Below are 15,135 nucleotides of genomic sequence, written 5' to 3'. Positions count from 1 at the left end.
TGGGTCAAATGGTGGTTCCATTCCAGGTTTTCTAAGGAATCTGCATGCTGCTTTCCAGAGTGGTTGCACCAATTTTCAGACCCACTAATAATGTGTAAGTGAACCTTTTCCCCCACATCCTTGCCAACATTTATTGTTATTTTTTCTTTTTGATACCAGGAATCAAACTCAGGGACACTCAACCACTGAGCCATATCCCCAGCCCTGCTTAGTGCCTCACTTTTGCTGAGGCTGGCTTTGAACTTGTGATCCTCCTGTCTCAGCCTCCCAAGCCTCTGAGATGAACAGCATGTGCCACCATGCCCAGCCTTTACTTGTATTCTTGATAATTGTCATTCAGAGTGGAGTGAAATGGAATCTCAGTGTAGTTGTGATTTGCATTTTTGTAATTGCTAGAGATGTTTGAACATTTTTCATACATTTTTTTGACTGATCATATTTCACAGTACCTTAGCCCACTTATTGATTGGGTTATTTTTCTTTTGTGTGTGGGTGTGTGTGTATTAAGTTTTTTTTTAGTTCTTTGTGTATCTTGGAGATGAATGCTCTACCTGAAGTGCTGGTGGTAAAGATTTTCTCCCATTCTATAGACTCTCTGTTCACATTGGTTGTTTCCTTTGTGATGAAGAAATTTTTTAGTTTGCTACCATTTACTGATTCTTGATTTTACTTCTTACACTTTAGGAGTCTTATTGAGGAAGTCAGTTCCTAAGCTGATATGGTATAGAGTCGGGCCTATCTTTTCTTCTAGTAGTTTCAGAGTCTCTGGTCTTTTGCTTAGGTCTTTGGTCCACTTTGATTTGACTTTTGTGCAGGGTGAGAGATAGAGGTTCAACTTTATTCTGCTACATATGGATTTCCAGTTTTCCCAGCACCATTTTTTTGAAGAGGCTATCTTTTCTTTTGTTTAATGTTTATTTTTTAGTTTTAGGTGGGCACAATATCTTTATTTTTTATTTTTATGTGGTGCTGAGGATTGAACCCAGTGCTTCACTCATGCCAGGTGAGCGTGCTACCACTTGAGCCATATCCCGAATCCAAGAGGCTATCTTTTCTTCAATTTATGTTTATGGCACCTTTGTCTAGAACCTTTGTCTAGTATGAAATAACTGTATTTGTGTTGGCAGGACTCTGTTCCATAACATGGTGCCAATACCATGCTGTTTTTGTTACTACAGCTCTGCAGTGTAATTTACTGGTATTATATACCTCCTGAGTCACTTTTCTCGCTAAGGATTGCTTTGGCTCTTCTGGACCTCTTATCTTTCCAAATGAATTTCTTGACTGTTTTTTCTATTTCTGTGGAGTATGTCATTGGAATTTTAATAGAGTCACATTAAATCCGTATAGCACTTTTGGTAGTATGGTCATTTTGACAATATTAATTCTGCCTATCCAAGAACATGAGAGGATAAGACCTTTTTTTCCAAAATAAAAAATAAAGGAACCTTTTGTACAATACCCAATACAAAACAAATAAACAAACAAAAACCCCATTGTCTTTGGAGATGAAGAAGTAATAGTGAAGTTTAAAGCATTGTTAGGAGGTTGAATTGAACATGTTTGGTGACTGAATTGAGAAGCAAGATTAAGTGAAGACTCCTAGTGTTTTGTTTTAGGTGGTTACATGAATAACAATGACATTTTCACATAGTACATAATAATCAATTACTTCAAAGTGGTTGTTTTCAAAGGCTATATGCTAATTTCAACAGTGCAGCCATTGTTCAAAATATTTTACATCTCCTGGCATCTTTTATAAATTATTTTTCATACCTTAATGAGAGACATAGTGTTGTAGCAGTCAGGGATGTGTGAGCTTAGGCAAGTTTTTATGTCTCAGAATGAGTGTAGAAACCTATAACAAGTTGCTGTTAGCTAAGTGATATGATGGATATAGATAGTAAATAGGTTTTTGTCCTTTGAGGAGGAATTTGATCTTTGCAACAGTTAAATTATTTCATGCCTGATCTGGTTAATATTTGCAGTAATTGGTTGAGAACCAGAAAAAATTAATTTGATGGGACTAGTTTTTGGTGTATGTATACATATATAATATATTATTTATATAATTAATTAATTTATATATAAATATATATTTTAATATATATTTTAAACTGGGGATTGAATCCAGGGGTGCTTTACCACTTAGCTACATCCTCAAATCTTTTTAATTTTTAAATTTTGAGACAGAGCCTTGCTAAGTTGCTCAGGCTAGCCTTGAACTTGCAATCCTTCTCAGTCTCTTGAGTTACTGGAATTTCAGGCATGAACCACCATGGGTGGGATTGACCTATGAAATTTTTAAAGATAATTTTAGAATTATAGAATTAGATCATTTTAGAATTATTGTAGAGTTGGTAAAATAGCTTATTAACTTATTTGTCATGTTTTACTCTCCTTTAGTCAGTGACAGTTCTTTGAACTTGTGATCCTCCTGTCTCAGCCTCCCAAGCCTCTTAGTCTTTTCTAGAGACAGGGTTTCTCTAAGTTGCCTAGGCTGGCCTCAAACTTGGGATCCTTCTGTCTCAGCTTCCCGAGTACCTGGGATTACAGTTTTTTTCTTGACTTTCATAACCTTAATACTCCTTTTTCTTAAATATTTACTTTTTAGTTTTAGGTGGACACAATATCTTTATTTTATTTTTATGTGGTGCTGAGGATCAAACTCAGTGCCTCATGTGTGCTAGACGAACACTGTACCACTGAGCCACAACCCCAACCTCATAACCTTAATGCTTTTGAAAAGAGCTTGGCAGTTATTTTGTAGAAGTTCCTTCAATTTGGGTTTGTTTGATGATTTCTTTTACTTGAGGTATATGCATTACTAGGAAGAAGTCCAAAGAAGCAGTATGTCCCTCTTACTACATCTTCACAGGGACACATATTCAGTTTGTATTACTGTGATTTTAGCCTTGATCAGTTAGCTCAGGTGCTACCTACCAGGATTCTGTACCATGTATTTACTATATTCCCTTAGTAATTACTAAATATTTTGAGAAATATAATTTAAGACTGTGTAAACCTTGGTCACTAAGTGAGCCACTGGTATTTTTTTTTTTTTTGCCTGTGGCAGTTATTATTGTGACATTCTAATGATAAATTTTGTATTTGCCTCATTCCTTCTGTAGACATTTTTAATTGGAATTCTTCTATAAGGAAGAATTGCTCCTTTAACCTTACCATAATTTTTTAAGTCAGTGCTAGTGTTAGGATTTTTTGAACAGTGCAGGTGTGTTTTAATTTGAAGGGAATTGATAGTTGGTTCTTTCATAGGGATGAGTAGAATTTGTCAACTTAGTTTTGTGTTTGGTACTTTATGTATTTCACTTTCTAAACTTTACTGTAGTATGGCACTTATTTTTGTCATTTGTAAGTAATTATTGGTTGGTTTGTTTATTTATTTTTGTAGTAGGGTTTGATCCCAGGGTGCTTAACCATTTAGCCACATCTCCAGCCCTTTTAAAAAATTTTTTTCTTTTGAGAAAGGGTCTCACTAAGTTGCTTAGGGCCTCACTAAGTTGCTGAGGCTGGCTTTGAACTCCTGAGCCACTGGGATTACAGGTGTGTGCCACTGAGCCTGGCCAAAGTGATCATTTGTAAGACTCCATGTAACTCTTCAGGTGATTTTACTCATATCAAGATCTCAAATGATAAACTGAGGAAAATTAAAGTTGTATTTTATGTTAATATGTATTTTTAAATTTTATAATCTAATAACTACTTTTGAATGAAAACATACCTTCATTTAACTTTTTTTATTTTCTTCTTAGGCTTGAAAAGGAATACACTACAATAAAAACTAAAGAAATGGAAGAGCAAGTTGAAATTAAAGTAAGAATTTCAGAGCTTTTTTAAGTGAAGACAAATTGAATTCAATTACTTAGCAATAGATATTAGGTTATATTGATGTATTGTTGCCATCTGCAGTAAATTTAGCAATGAAGTTTTTATTTATTTACTGACCATCTTCCTAGGTTATAGTTAAAAATAGACATTTCCTAAGATAGGATTGTGCGACTGAAGTGGCTTTATTCTAGTGGCACAAAAGAGTAGCGCTTCCTTTTTCCTAGACATCTTGGTGATTGCTTAGAGAGAATGAGCTCCTTGAGAAGATAATTACATTCCATTTAAGAATAATTGTAAAAGGGTAGAGAAAATCATCTGTAACACATTATGCTCAAGCCAACAGGATCATAATCTACAAACTAAATAGAACAAATCATTACAGTAGAACTAATTATTGCTGTTTTAAAGTGCAGGAAGCGTTGATCAATGAATTTCTTTCTTCCCTAAGCAAAGTTATTTATACTTTTGAACTACTTCCCTCCAAGATAACAGATTTTTTATTTAAAGGACATGTAAATAACCTGCACACATTCTAAAATTCTTATTTGTACCTCCTGTAAGCCTAGAAGGGTCTTAGTTGAGGGTCTTTGGCATACATCGTTGGAACTTTCACTTTGAAAAACTTTAGTGGTTTTTATCTTTTTTTCAAATAAAGTACTATGGGTTGAATCCAGGGGTGCTAAGTCATGTCCCAGCCCTTTTTATTTTTTATTTTGAAACAGAATCTCACTAAGCATAGGGATTCACTAAATTGATAAGGCTGGCTTTGTGATCTTCCTGCCTCAGCCTCCTGAGCCACTGGGATTAATAAGCATATGCCATGATGCCCAGCATTGGCTTTTATCTTGATGCTACAGTAGCGGGATGATGAGTGGAAGCATCAGTTGCATACTGTGATCCAGTTTCTAATCTTACCCCACAAAAATATAAAACAACTTTTACTGGGTGACTTCTTTTTTTTCTTTATTGAACAAATTTTTTGTTTTTAAACAGAAAAATAAGCTTTAATTTACGACAAATGCCAGATTATACAGTGAAAAACAATGTTCTTAGTTTTCTATACTGATGGAACAGTTCCTACTAAATGGAAAAAAAAGCCATAATTTATATTAATAAATATAGTACTCTGTCTCAAAACATTTTACATGATTATTCACAATATTAATATAATAATGTAAGGAATCAGTCATTCTTTTTTGGGGGGCGGGGTGCTAATGGGGATTGAACACAGGGGTACTTAACCCAGTACTGGTACATCCCCAGCCTTTTTTACGTTTTATTTAGAGACCGGGTCACACTAAGTTGCTTTGGGCCTCTCTGAGTTGCTGAGGCTGGCTTTGAATATTTTACTTTCCTGCCTCAGCCTCCTGAGTAACTGGGATTACAGGCATGCACCACCCAACCCAGTGAATTAGTCATTCTTGAGGTTAAATGTAACAGTAATGAAAAAAAAATGCAAAATCTAACAGATTACATCAAAGCTTTTGTTACATCAATTAGAAAATGCTAATTTGTTAATTTTAAATGTTACCTTAATGATACATAATGAACATAGTAAATGTCAAAAACCTGTGTGCATATCTGCAAACATCAGACTTCAAAAATATAATTTTACCACCTAACCATTAATGTGGTGCTGTCTAATTTGAAAATGTATATATTTAAGATTATCCTATGTATCAGTTATAAAGTGGCACTTAATATGTAGTAAAAATTAGGACATAATGGAAAGAATAGTTGAAAAAAATAAACATTTGACACCTCCTAGACAAGTAGCTTTAATGAAGTTTCTCACCTTCAAACTATGTCCCAGTCAGGGCTCTGCCACTGATTAGCTATATAGCTTTGAACAAATTACCTATCCTCCAAGCCTCAGTTGCTTCAACTGGGTGACTTGTTTTTTTAACTTTATGTTTGATTGTGTCTGTTTTTGACTTGGACATGGGAAGACATCAGATGATCCACACCTGTGTACAATTCATTAGCTGTGTGTTGAACCTTGCTATAAATACTTCTTCCACTCCACAGCTCTGTTTACAAGGGAATGGATTCTGTTAAACTCCTCTTTTTTATTTTTTTTTTTTGCCTTTAGTCTTCCTCAAAAGCGGTCACTCCTATTTTCTTACGGGAACTCTCTCTCCTCCCTTTTCTAGATGACTTATTTGCACTTATATAACCTATTGCCTATCAATTGGAAATTGATAGATCTACATTTTTCATAGAGAAAAGACCCCTATGGATATATTGTTGTGAACCATCCTCCTTATTCTTGTCACCCAAGCTGCTGCTCTACCATTTGCTCTCTTTTTAGGTACCATGAGTAAGGTTAATATTAAATCACACCCTGCACTTCGGCCTACTGAAAGTAAAAAGTACGTCATCCTGATGAGTGTGGAGAGTATGGGTTATCGCATATCATGAATATTATGAACTACAAATTAAGAATCTGAGGATGGGGAAGCATTCTTTTTTTTTTAATTTTTTATGAACACAGTATTTTATTTATTTATTTTTTGTATGTGGTGCCGAGGCTCGAATCCAGTGCCTCACGTGTGTGAGGCAAGTGCTCAACCACTGAGCCACAGCCCCAGCCCGGGGAAGCATTCTATTCAGTTTGCCATACTATGTTATTAGGGAAAAAAGATCACAGTTTTATTATGAAAAATCTTTGCTCGGGGCTGGGGATGTGGCTCAAGCGATAGCGCGCTCGCCTGGCATGCGTGCGGCCTGGGTTCGATCCTCAGCACCACATACAAACAACGATGTTGTGTCCACCAATAACTAAAAAATAAATATTAAAAAAATTCTCTCTCTCTCTCTCCTTCTATCACTCTCTCTTAAAAAAAATCTTTGCTCTTGAAGAATTGTCTTATAAAATTAAATCATGTGAATATAGAAACACCAATAGCATTTTCAGAAAAAAAAAAGATCCTGAGCAGATGTTAGCCTATATTTGTGGTTTTTTTAAAAAAATATCTTTTTTGAGGGGAAAGTTATAGTTCATAATGCCTCACAAAATACTTCCAACTATAGTACTTCATTTGTCTCAGGCAAATGGTATGAAATTGTTTATAGAAAAAAATCTGAGGGAAAGAAGAATTACAAATGTTAGTGGAATATATCAGGTAAATAAAATGTGCTGGTTTTAGAGGTAGTCTTTTTTTTTTTTAAGTAGTCTTACTTTTAACTCTTTCTTACTCTTGTGTCATTTTCATGTCTTTATTTCCACAACCCACTAAAGGACAAAGCTGGAACAGTTTTTGAGTGTACCTTTTTTTTTTTTTTTTAACTTTTGAGTTTATCTCATTTCTAACTTGGACCTGACCACAGTTAATGTTCAGATGACCACCTTATTCATTAGCTATGTATAACTGAGCCTTGCTATAAAATGACGGTTCTTATTCGTACCCCCTCCCTCCCCTATAGGTGTCTTTTATGAGGGAATGTATATATTAGACTAGTCCTTTCCTTTCCTTTCCTTTTCCTTTTTCCTTTTTCCTTTTTCCTTTCCGTTCCGTGTGTGGGTTACCTGGGATTGAACTCAGGGGCACTTAACCACTGAGCCACATCTCCAGCCCTATTTTGTATTTTATTTAGAAACAGGGTCTCACTGAGTTGCTTAGCACCTCACTTTTGCTGAGGCTGGTTTTGAACTTGTGATCCCTCTGTGTGAGCCTCCCAAGCTGCTGGGATTGCAGATGTGCACTACCAGGCCCAGCTAGACTAGTGCTTTCTTTTTTTCTTTTTTTTGAAAAGAGAGAGAGAGAGAGAGAGAGAGAGAGAGAGAGAGAGAGAATTTTTAATACTTATTTTTTAGTTCTCGGCGGACAAAACATCTTTGTTGGTATGTGGTGCTGAGGATCGAACCCGGGCCGCACGAACGCCAGGCGAGCGCGATACCACTTGAGCCACATCCCCAGCCCCGACTAGTGCTTTCTTAAGGATTTTTTTCTTTTTTGATGCTGGGGATCCAGGGCCTTGAAACTTGTACTTTCTTGCCTTGGTCTTCCTCAGAAGCATCCAGGGAGTTGGTTCTGTACCATCCTTTACCTAAGCAAGTGGTATGATCATTAAATTTTGATATGGATGTCTAAAATCAGACTGGAATGATATGAAGTTCTTGTTCTTTTTGTTTTTGTTTTTTTTTTTAGCAGTACCAGGGACAAACCTAGGCCTCATGCAAGGTATTTTATTAATAGAAATACCTTTATTGGTATCTTTTTTCTAATCTATTGATATTCTTTCCACCTGACTAGATAGGAGGTAAGAAATATTAAAATTCTAATTTATGTTAGGGTAACACACAAATCTTTTTAAAAATAAAAATCTTTATTTTCTCATTCAATTTAAGACATTTATGGACTGATAATCTGATTTTCATGTTTAAATTTGTGCTTTGGGACACAGCTTTATAACCCTTCAAATGAGAGGTATTAAAAATTCTGGCTGATTTTTAGTAAAAGTTAATTTTTTATTGTTTCAAAAATTAGGAAATATTTCAGGTGTGCTGAAAGCCAGAGAATGATATAAAAACAGTCATGTCTACTACCTGGCATAGAAAAGAAAACATTTTAAGTTGTCAGAAATTATACTTAAAAGTCAGTGTCAGCTATTAGTAGAATTGAAGCTCACATTTATTTAACACTTAATATATCATGGCTTATTTACAAACATTATCTCTATATTTTTGAATATTCTTATGAAAGGGTTCTTAATTTAATTTTTCTTTGAAGAAAGAAAGCTCAAGTACCATGACAGTGGTCACACTGATAGGAACCAATGAAAGGCAAGGGTTCTAAGAAGTTATTCTCAGGCCCATGTATGTTTTTCAACATATACACTATACTGCTTTTCAAGAAACTTTGATATATTTATGATATAAAAAATATTTGAATCCCATTTTTACATATTATTATAATCTTTTCATTAAAAAATAAGGCACTAGTTAAAAAAAACTATAAATAGCAGAAAGATTAGTAGAGTATAGGAAAGGGAACATGGGAGGAATGCTGGGAGGGAAAGGTGTAGTACTGGGGACTGAATTAGAGCAAATTATATTCTGTGATTATATAATTATGTCAAAATGAATCCTAATGTTATATATAACCAAAAAGAATCAATAAGAAAATAATAAAGTTAAGAGAGGGGAAAAAGAAAAAAAAAAAAGGAATGATTGGCCATGTGCAATGGCCCACACCTGGTAATTTCAACTATTCAGGAGACTAAGTCAGGAAGATTGCAAGTTTGAGGCCAGTCAGGGCAACTTAGTGAGACCCTAGCTCAAAATTTAAAAAAAATATATATATATTAAAAAAGGACTGGGGACATAGCTCAGTGGTAGATTGCTTATCTAACATGTATGAAATCGTGAGTTTAGTACCCAATACCTAAAAATAAAGAATGATTATACAATATCCAATGGAGGCACAATAGAATAATTTATTAAATAAGTCATTCATTTAATGAATAATTTACAGATCTTACCACATGCCTAACTAAGCACTATTCTGGGCATTTGAGATGTAATAATGAAATAGACCAACTCTTGCCCTTGTGGAGCTTTCATTCGAGTATGGAAATCACACTAATAGAACAGTAAATTATATAGTATTTTAGATTGTTAGTGTTAAGGAGAGAAAAGTATTTTCAGGAAAGGAAATATAAAATGGTAGTATTTAGGCTGAAAATTTAGAAAATTTGAACAGGGAACTTTTAAATAATGACCTGAAGGAGGTGACACAGTTAGCTGTGTGGGTATCTGGAAGAATCTGGATTAGAGTGTGCCTGAGGAGCCTTGTGGATGGGACAATATCATGATTTGAAAGGGTGGGTAAGGTAGAGCAGGTTGTAAATAAGGTAGTGCTGTTAATGATAATGACTGCAACTTTTATCCTGGTGAGATGAAAGCCATTGGGGATTTTCAGTAAAGGACAAGATCTGACCTATGTTTTCATTGGATCTGTCTTACTACTATGTTGAGAATAAATTGCAGACGGTAGAAACAGAAGCAGAGAGATTAACTAGAAGGCTGGTGAGATGAGGCAGGCAAAAGATGATGATGGGGCTGAGTTTGTAGCTCAGTGATAGAGCACTTGCCTAGCATGTGTGAGGCACTGGGTTCAGTCTTCAGCACCAGATAAAAATAAATAAATGTATTTTTTTTAAAAGATGATGGTAGCTTAGATTGAAGTGTTAAGAAGTAGTTGGATTATGAATAGATTTTAAAGATAAAGCTGACAGATTGAATGTAGAGATGTGAGAGAGAAAGTAATAAAATTTTTTTGGCCTGAGCAATTAGAAACTTTGCTACCCAAGATGGGGAGCATTGTAATAGGATCTGGTTTAGTGGGAATGCCAGGAGTCCAGCTTTGGATATTTTAGGAATAAGATGCCTAGGAAATGTCCAAGTAGCCAAATAGATCTGAAATGAAGACAGCCTCAAAACATAAATTGGGCAATTATTGGCTGGATGATGTATTCAGAGCATTGAGAATGGGTGAGTTCACTTGTCATGTGAGTGTGGATAAAATAGAGGAGAGTTCAAGAATTGAGCCCCAGGTAAGCCAATGTTTAACCGTTAGGAAGAGGAGGATCCTTGAAAGTTGCAAAGTAGGAGAAAATCAGGTAAATGTAAAGACCTAGAAGCCAAGAGAAAGTGTTTCAGGAAGAGAAGATTAACTGTGTTAAATGCTAAAAATAGTTTGGAGATGAGAATGGAGATGACCATTGGGTTTAACAGCCTGGCAATAAATTGGAAAAGAGCAGAGAAGTGGTGGGCACTAAAACCTGACTGGAATAGAAGTAGAAAAATCAGGGATATTTTTCAAGGAATTTGCTATCAAGAAGAGAGAAATGGAATAGTAGCCAGATAAAGTTGTGATATTTGTTTTGTTTTTTAAATGGGAAAAAGAGCTACATGCTCTTATGATGACAATTAAGTAGGAAAAATTAAAGGTTATGAATGAACAGTGGGAATTGCTGGAGTCAAGGTTATGAGATTGAGTGCACTTGGTATACTAGAAGGGATAATTAATCTACAATAATAGGAACCTACACCAAAATGTGGGCAAAAATGTAGATAAGATTTAGGGTGAAATTCTCTTCTGATTGTTTCAGTTTTTTCAGTGAAATCAGAAGATTATTAAGCTGAGTGGCAGTGGGTTTGAGTGTTGCTGGTTAAAGGAAAAAGAGTAAGTATAAAATAGTAATCTAGGAGGGTGTGAGAAGGATGCAACAAGGAAGTTTCTGAATTTTATGATTGCTAATTTGAATAAACATCCTGTTTTTTTCCCCTGTGGTTAGACATGCCACTATAGGTACACAGACATAGTGTTTTCAGAGTTAATCCACAATAGTGGCTTCATTGGGCAGATGTACACCTAAGGGGGAGAGGAGCAAGGAAGTATGTATAATGATTGGAAGTGACGTTTTGTTTAGAGGGAAGAGAGGACATCAGGGATTAAGTGACAATAAAACAATGTCAGGATCACAGGATTGTTCTAATGAAAAGGAGAATTATTGGAATTGAGTTACTTTATAATGTGAAGAATCTGGAAAGAATGGGAGATGATCTTTATTTATTTATTTATTTTTAAAAGCAGTACAGCCTTTGGTGTTTTTTTTTAAATTTTTTTTATTGGTTGTTCACAACATTACAAAGCTCTTGACATATCATATTTCATACATTAGATTGAAGTGGGTTATGAACTCCCAATTTTTACTCCAAATGCAGATTGCAGAATCACGTCGGTTACACATCCACAATTTTACATAATGCCCTATTAGTAACTGTTGTATTCTGCTACCTTTCCTATCCCCTACTATCCCGCCTCCCCTTCCCTCACATCTTCTCTCTCTACCCCATCTATTGTAATTTATTTCTCTCCTTGTTTATTTTCCCATTCCCCTCACAACCTCTTATATGTAATTTTGTATAGCAATGAGGGTCTCCCTTCATTTCCATGCAATTTCCCTTTTCTCTCCCTTTCCCTCCCATCTCATGTCTCTGTTTAATGTTAATTTTTTCTTCCTGCTCTTCTTCCCTGCTCTGTTCATAGTTGCTCTCATTATATCAAAGAAGACATTTGGTATTTGTTTTCTAGGGATTGGCTAGCTTCACTAATCATAATCTGCTCTAGTGCCATCCATTTCCCTGCAAATTCTATGATTTTGTCATTTTTAGTGCTGCATAATACTCCATTGTGTATAGATGCCACATTTTTTTTATCCATTCATCTATTGAAGGGCATCTGGGTTGGTTCCACAGTCTAGCTATTGTGAATTGTGTTGCTATGAACATCGATGTGGCAGTATCCCTGTAGTATGCTCTTTTAAGGTCTTCAGGGAATAGTCCGAGAAGGGCAATAGCTGGGTCAAATGGTGGTTCCATTCCCAGCTTTCCCAGGAATCTCCATACTGCTTTCCAAACTGGCCGCACCAATTTGCAGTCCCACCAGCAATGTACAAGTGTACCCTTTTCTCCACATCCTCGCCAGCACTTGTTGTTTGACTTCATAGTGGCTGCCAATCTTACTGGAATGAGATGGTATCTTAGGGTGGTTTTGATTTGCATTTCTCTGACTGCTAGAGATGGTGAGCATTTTTTCATGTACTTGTTGATTGATTGTATATCCTCCTCTGAGAAGAGTCTGTTCAGGTCCTTGGCCCATTTGTTGATTAGGTTATTTGTTATCTTATTGTCTAATTTTTTGAGTTCTTTGTATACTCTGGATATTAGGGCTCTATCTGAAGTGTGAGGAGTAAAAATTTGTTCCCATGATGTAGGCTCCCTATTTACCTCTCTTATTGTTTCTCTTGCTGAGAAAAAACTTTTTAGTTTAGTAAGTCCCATTGGTTGATTCTTGCTATTAACTCTTGGGCTATGGGTGTCCTATTAAGGAATTTGGAGACCGACCCCACAATATGTAGATCGGAGCCAACTTTTTCTTCTATCAGACGCAGAGTCTCTGATTTGATATCAAGCTCCTTGATCCATTTTGAGTTAACTTTTGTGCATGGCGAGAGAAAGGGATTCAGTTTCATTTTGTTGCATATGGATTTCCAGTTTTCCCAACACCATTTGTTGAAGATGCTATCCTTCCTCCATTGCATGCTTTTAGCCCCTTTATCAAATATAAGATAGTTGTAACTTTGTGGATTAGTCTCTGTGTCCTCTATTCTATACCCTTGGTCCACCCGCCTGTTTTGGTACCAGTACCATGCTGTTTTTGTCACTATTGCTCTGTAATATAGTTTGAAATCTGGTATCGCTATACCACCTGATTCACACTTCCTGCTTAGAATTGCTTTTGCTATTCTGGGTCTTTTATTTTTCCATATGAATTTCATGATTGCTTTATCTATTTCTACAAGAAATGCCGTTGGGATTTTGATTGGCATTGCATTAAACCTATAGAGAACTTTTGGTAATATCGCCATTTTGATAATGTTAGTTCTGCCTATCCATGAACAGGGTATATTTTTCCAGGGAGATGATCTTTAAAGAGTGAGTTGTTTGAAGCAGCTCAGGAGGCTGAGGCAGGAGGATTGCGAGTTCAAAGCCAACCTCAGCAAAAGCGAGGCTCTAAGCAACTCAGTGAGTCCCTGTCTCTAAATAAAATACAAAACAGGACTGGGGATGTGGCTCAGTGGTTGAGTACCCTTGAGTTCAATTCCTGTTACCCTCCCCCGCCACCTCCCAAGAAAAAGAGTAGGTAATTTGAAACTGAGATTCCTGTGTTTGGAGATATTTAGGTTATTTTTCACTATTCATTATCAAAAATAATACTCATACATCTTTGTATATAAAGGTTTTTTGACTCCTTATTTTTTTTCTATAGCTAGTTGTCAAAATTAATATTATTGAATTATGGGATACTAGTAGTTTTAAGACTTTTTATGTGTACTAAGTAAATTTCCTAAGGAATGTTCATAGGGTGTGTTGTTTTCAGCATTGAGTTAACATTTCACTACTACTTTTTTTTTTTTAACATCTTTATTTTATTTTATGTGGTGCTGAGGATCAAACCCAGTGCCCCGTGCATGCCAGGCGAGTGCGTTACGGCTTGAGCCACATCTCCAGCCCGCAATACTACTTTAGTAATATTAATTCTTATTCTTACTCTTAGTCTCATTTTTTTTTCTAGTTTGCTAAGTCAAAAAAGCTTTTTGCTTCAAGTACAAGATATGTATTTTTATATAGGCACATCTAGTGATCTTTCTTTTAATAGTTTTCATTTTAAGTCTTACAAAACACTCTATTCTAGAAAGTGTGGCAAAGATTAATAATAACTCAATCAAGTAGATTTACTTACTAGCTTACTGTATATCTGCAATAAATGGTTCAAAAATACGTTGGAAATAGAAGTCCCATTTAAAATAGAAATAGATAGCATATCTAGGTATAACCTAAATGAAAAATATGATACACCCTACGAAACTTTAAAAACTTTACACATAGACTTTTTTAAAAAACTTTTTTAGCTGCAGATGGACTCAATATCTTTATTAATTCATTTATTTTTTACTTGGTGCTGAGGATCGAACCCACTGCTTCACATGTGTGAGGCAAGCGCTCTCCCACTGACCCCCAGCCCCAGGCCTATACATAGACTTTTTAAAAAGATAAATAGAGAGACAAAAATAATTTTATTTAAAGATGTGATTTTTTTCTCAACAAAATGCATATTTAACAAATCTAGTTGAATTTAATTCCTTGTAAAGTTTCAAAGCAATAAAAAGAGACATCCAAAGAAAAACTGTTAAAAAAGAGATGAAAGAACTAAAATAATACTCATGCCTCATGGAGTATATGTCACACAAAAGGGGATGCAATGATTTATTTAAAAGTGGTTTTAGAAGTTGGGGATTATAGCTCAGTGAAAAGTGCTCACATAGTATGCATGAGGCCCTGGGTTCAAACTTTAGCACTACAATCAGTCAGTCAAAACATTAAATAAGAGAAAGTGATTTTAAAACTTTTGGTTAGGTTTAAATTAGATTTTAATTTATAATAAAATAGATTTCAGAAGATTTAAAGGAGGTAGGAGAAGGAAATTCCCATGAATATTTTAATCTTTAAATTTTATTTTAGGGGCTGGGGCTATAGCTCAGTGACAGAGTGCTTGCCTAGCATGTTTGAGGCACTGGTTAGATCCTCAGCACCACATAAAAAATAAATTAATAAACAAAGATAGCATGTGTCCCTCTACAACTAAAAAAAATTTTAAAAATTTATTTTAGTATCACTTCTGTCATAAATAACTATTTACTCACTTGTCTAATTGA

At 35.3% G+C, this 15,135-nt stretch overlaps 1 protein-coding gene across 1 annotated transcript in view; it reads left to right on the top strand.

The window, feature by feature from the left end:
* Positions 1–15,135, top strand: part of Evi5 (ecotropic viral integration site 5) — a 210,497-nt gene that overhangs the window by 93,986 nt on the left and 101,376 nt on the right. Inside the window, exon 10 of the mRNA XM_026403112.2 lies at positions 3,774–3,834. Coding sequence (XP_026258897.1) covers positions 3,774–3,834 — 61 coding nt within the window. The remainder of the gene's footprint in view (positions 1–3,773; positions 3,835–15,135) is intronic.

This window comes from Urocitellus parryii, chromosome 11 (assembly GCF_045843805.1).
Source record: "Urocitellus parryii isolate mUroPar1 chromosome 11, mUroPar1.hap1, whole genome shotgun sequence".
In the NCBI taxonomy this organism is placed as follows: Eukaryota; Metazoa; Chordata; class Mammalia; order Rodentia; family Sciuridae; genus Urocitellus; species Urocitellus parryii.
The sequence above is the reverse complement of the archived record's forward strand: the minus strand, read 5'-3'. Positions and strand labels throughout refer to the sequence as shown.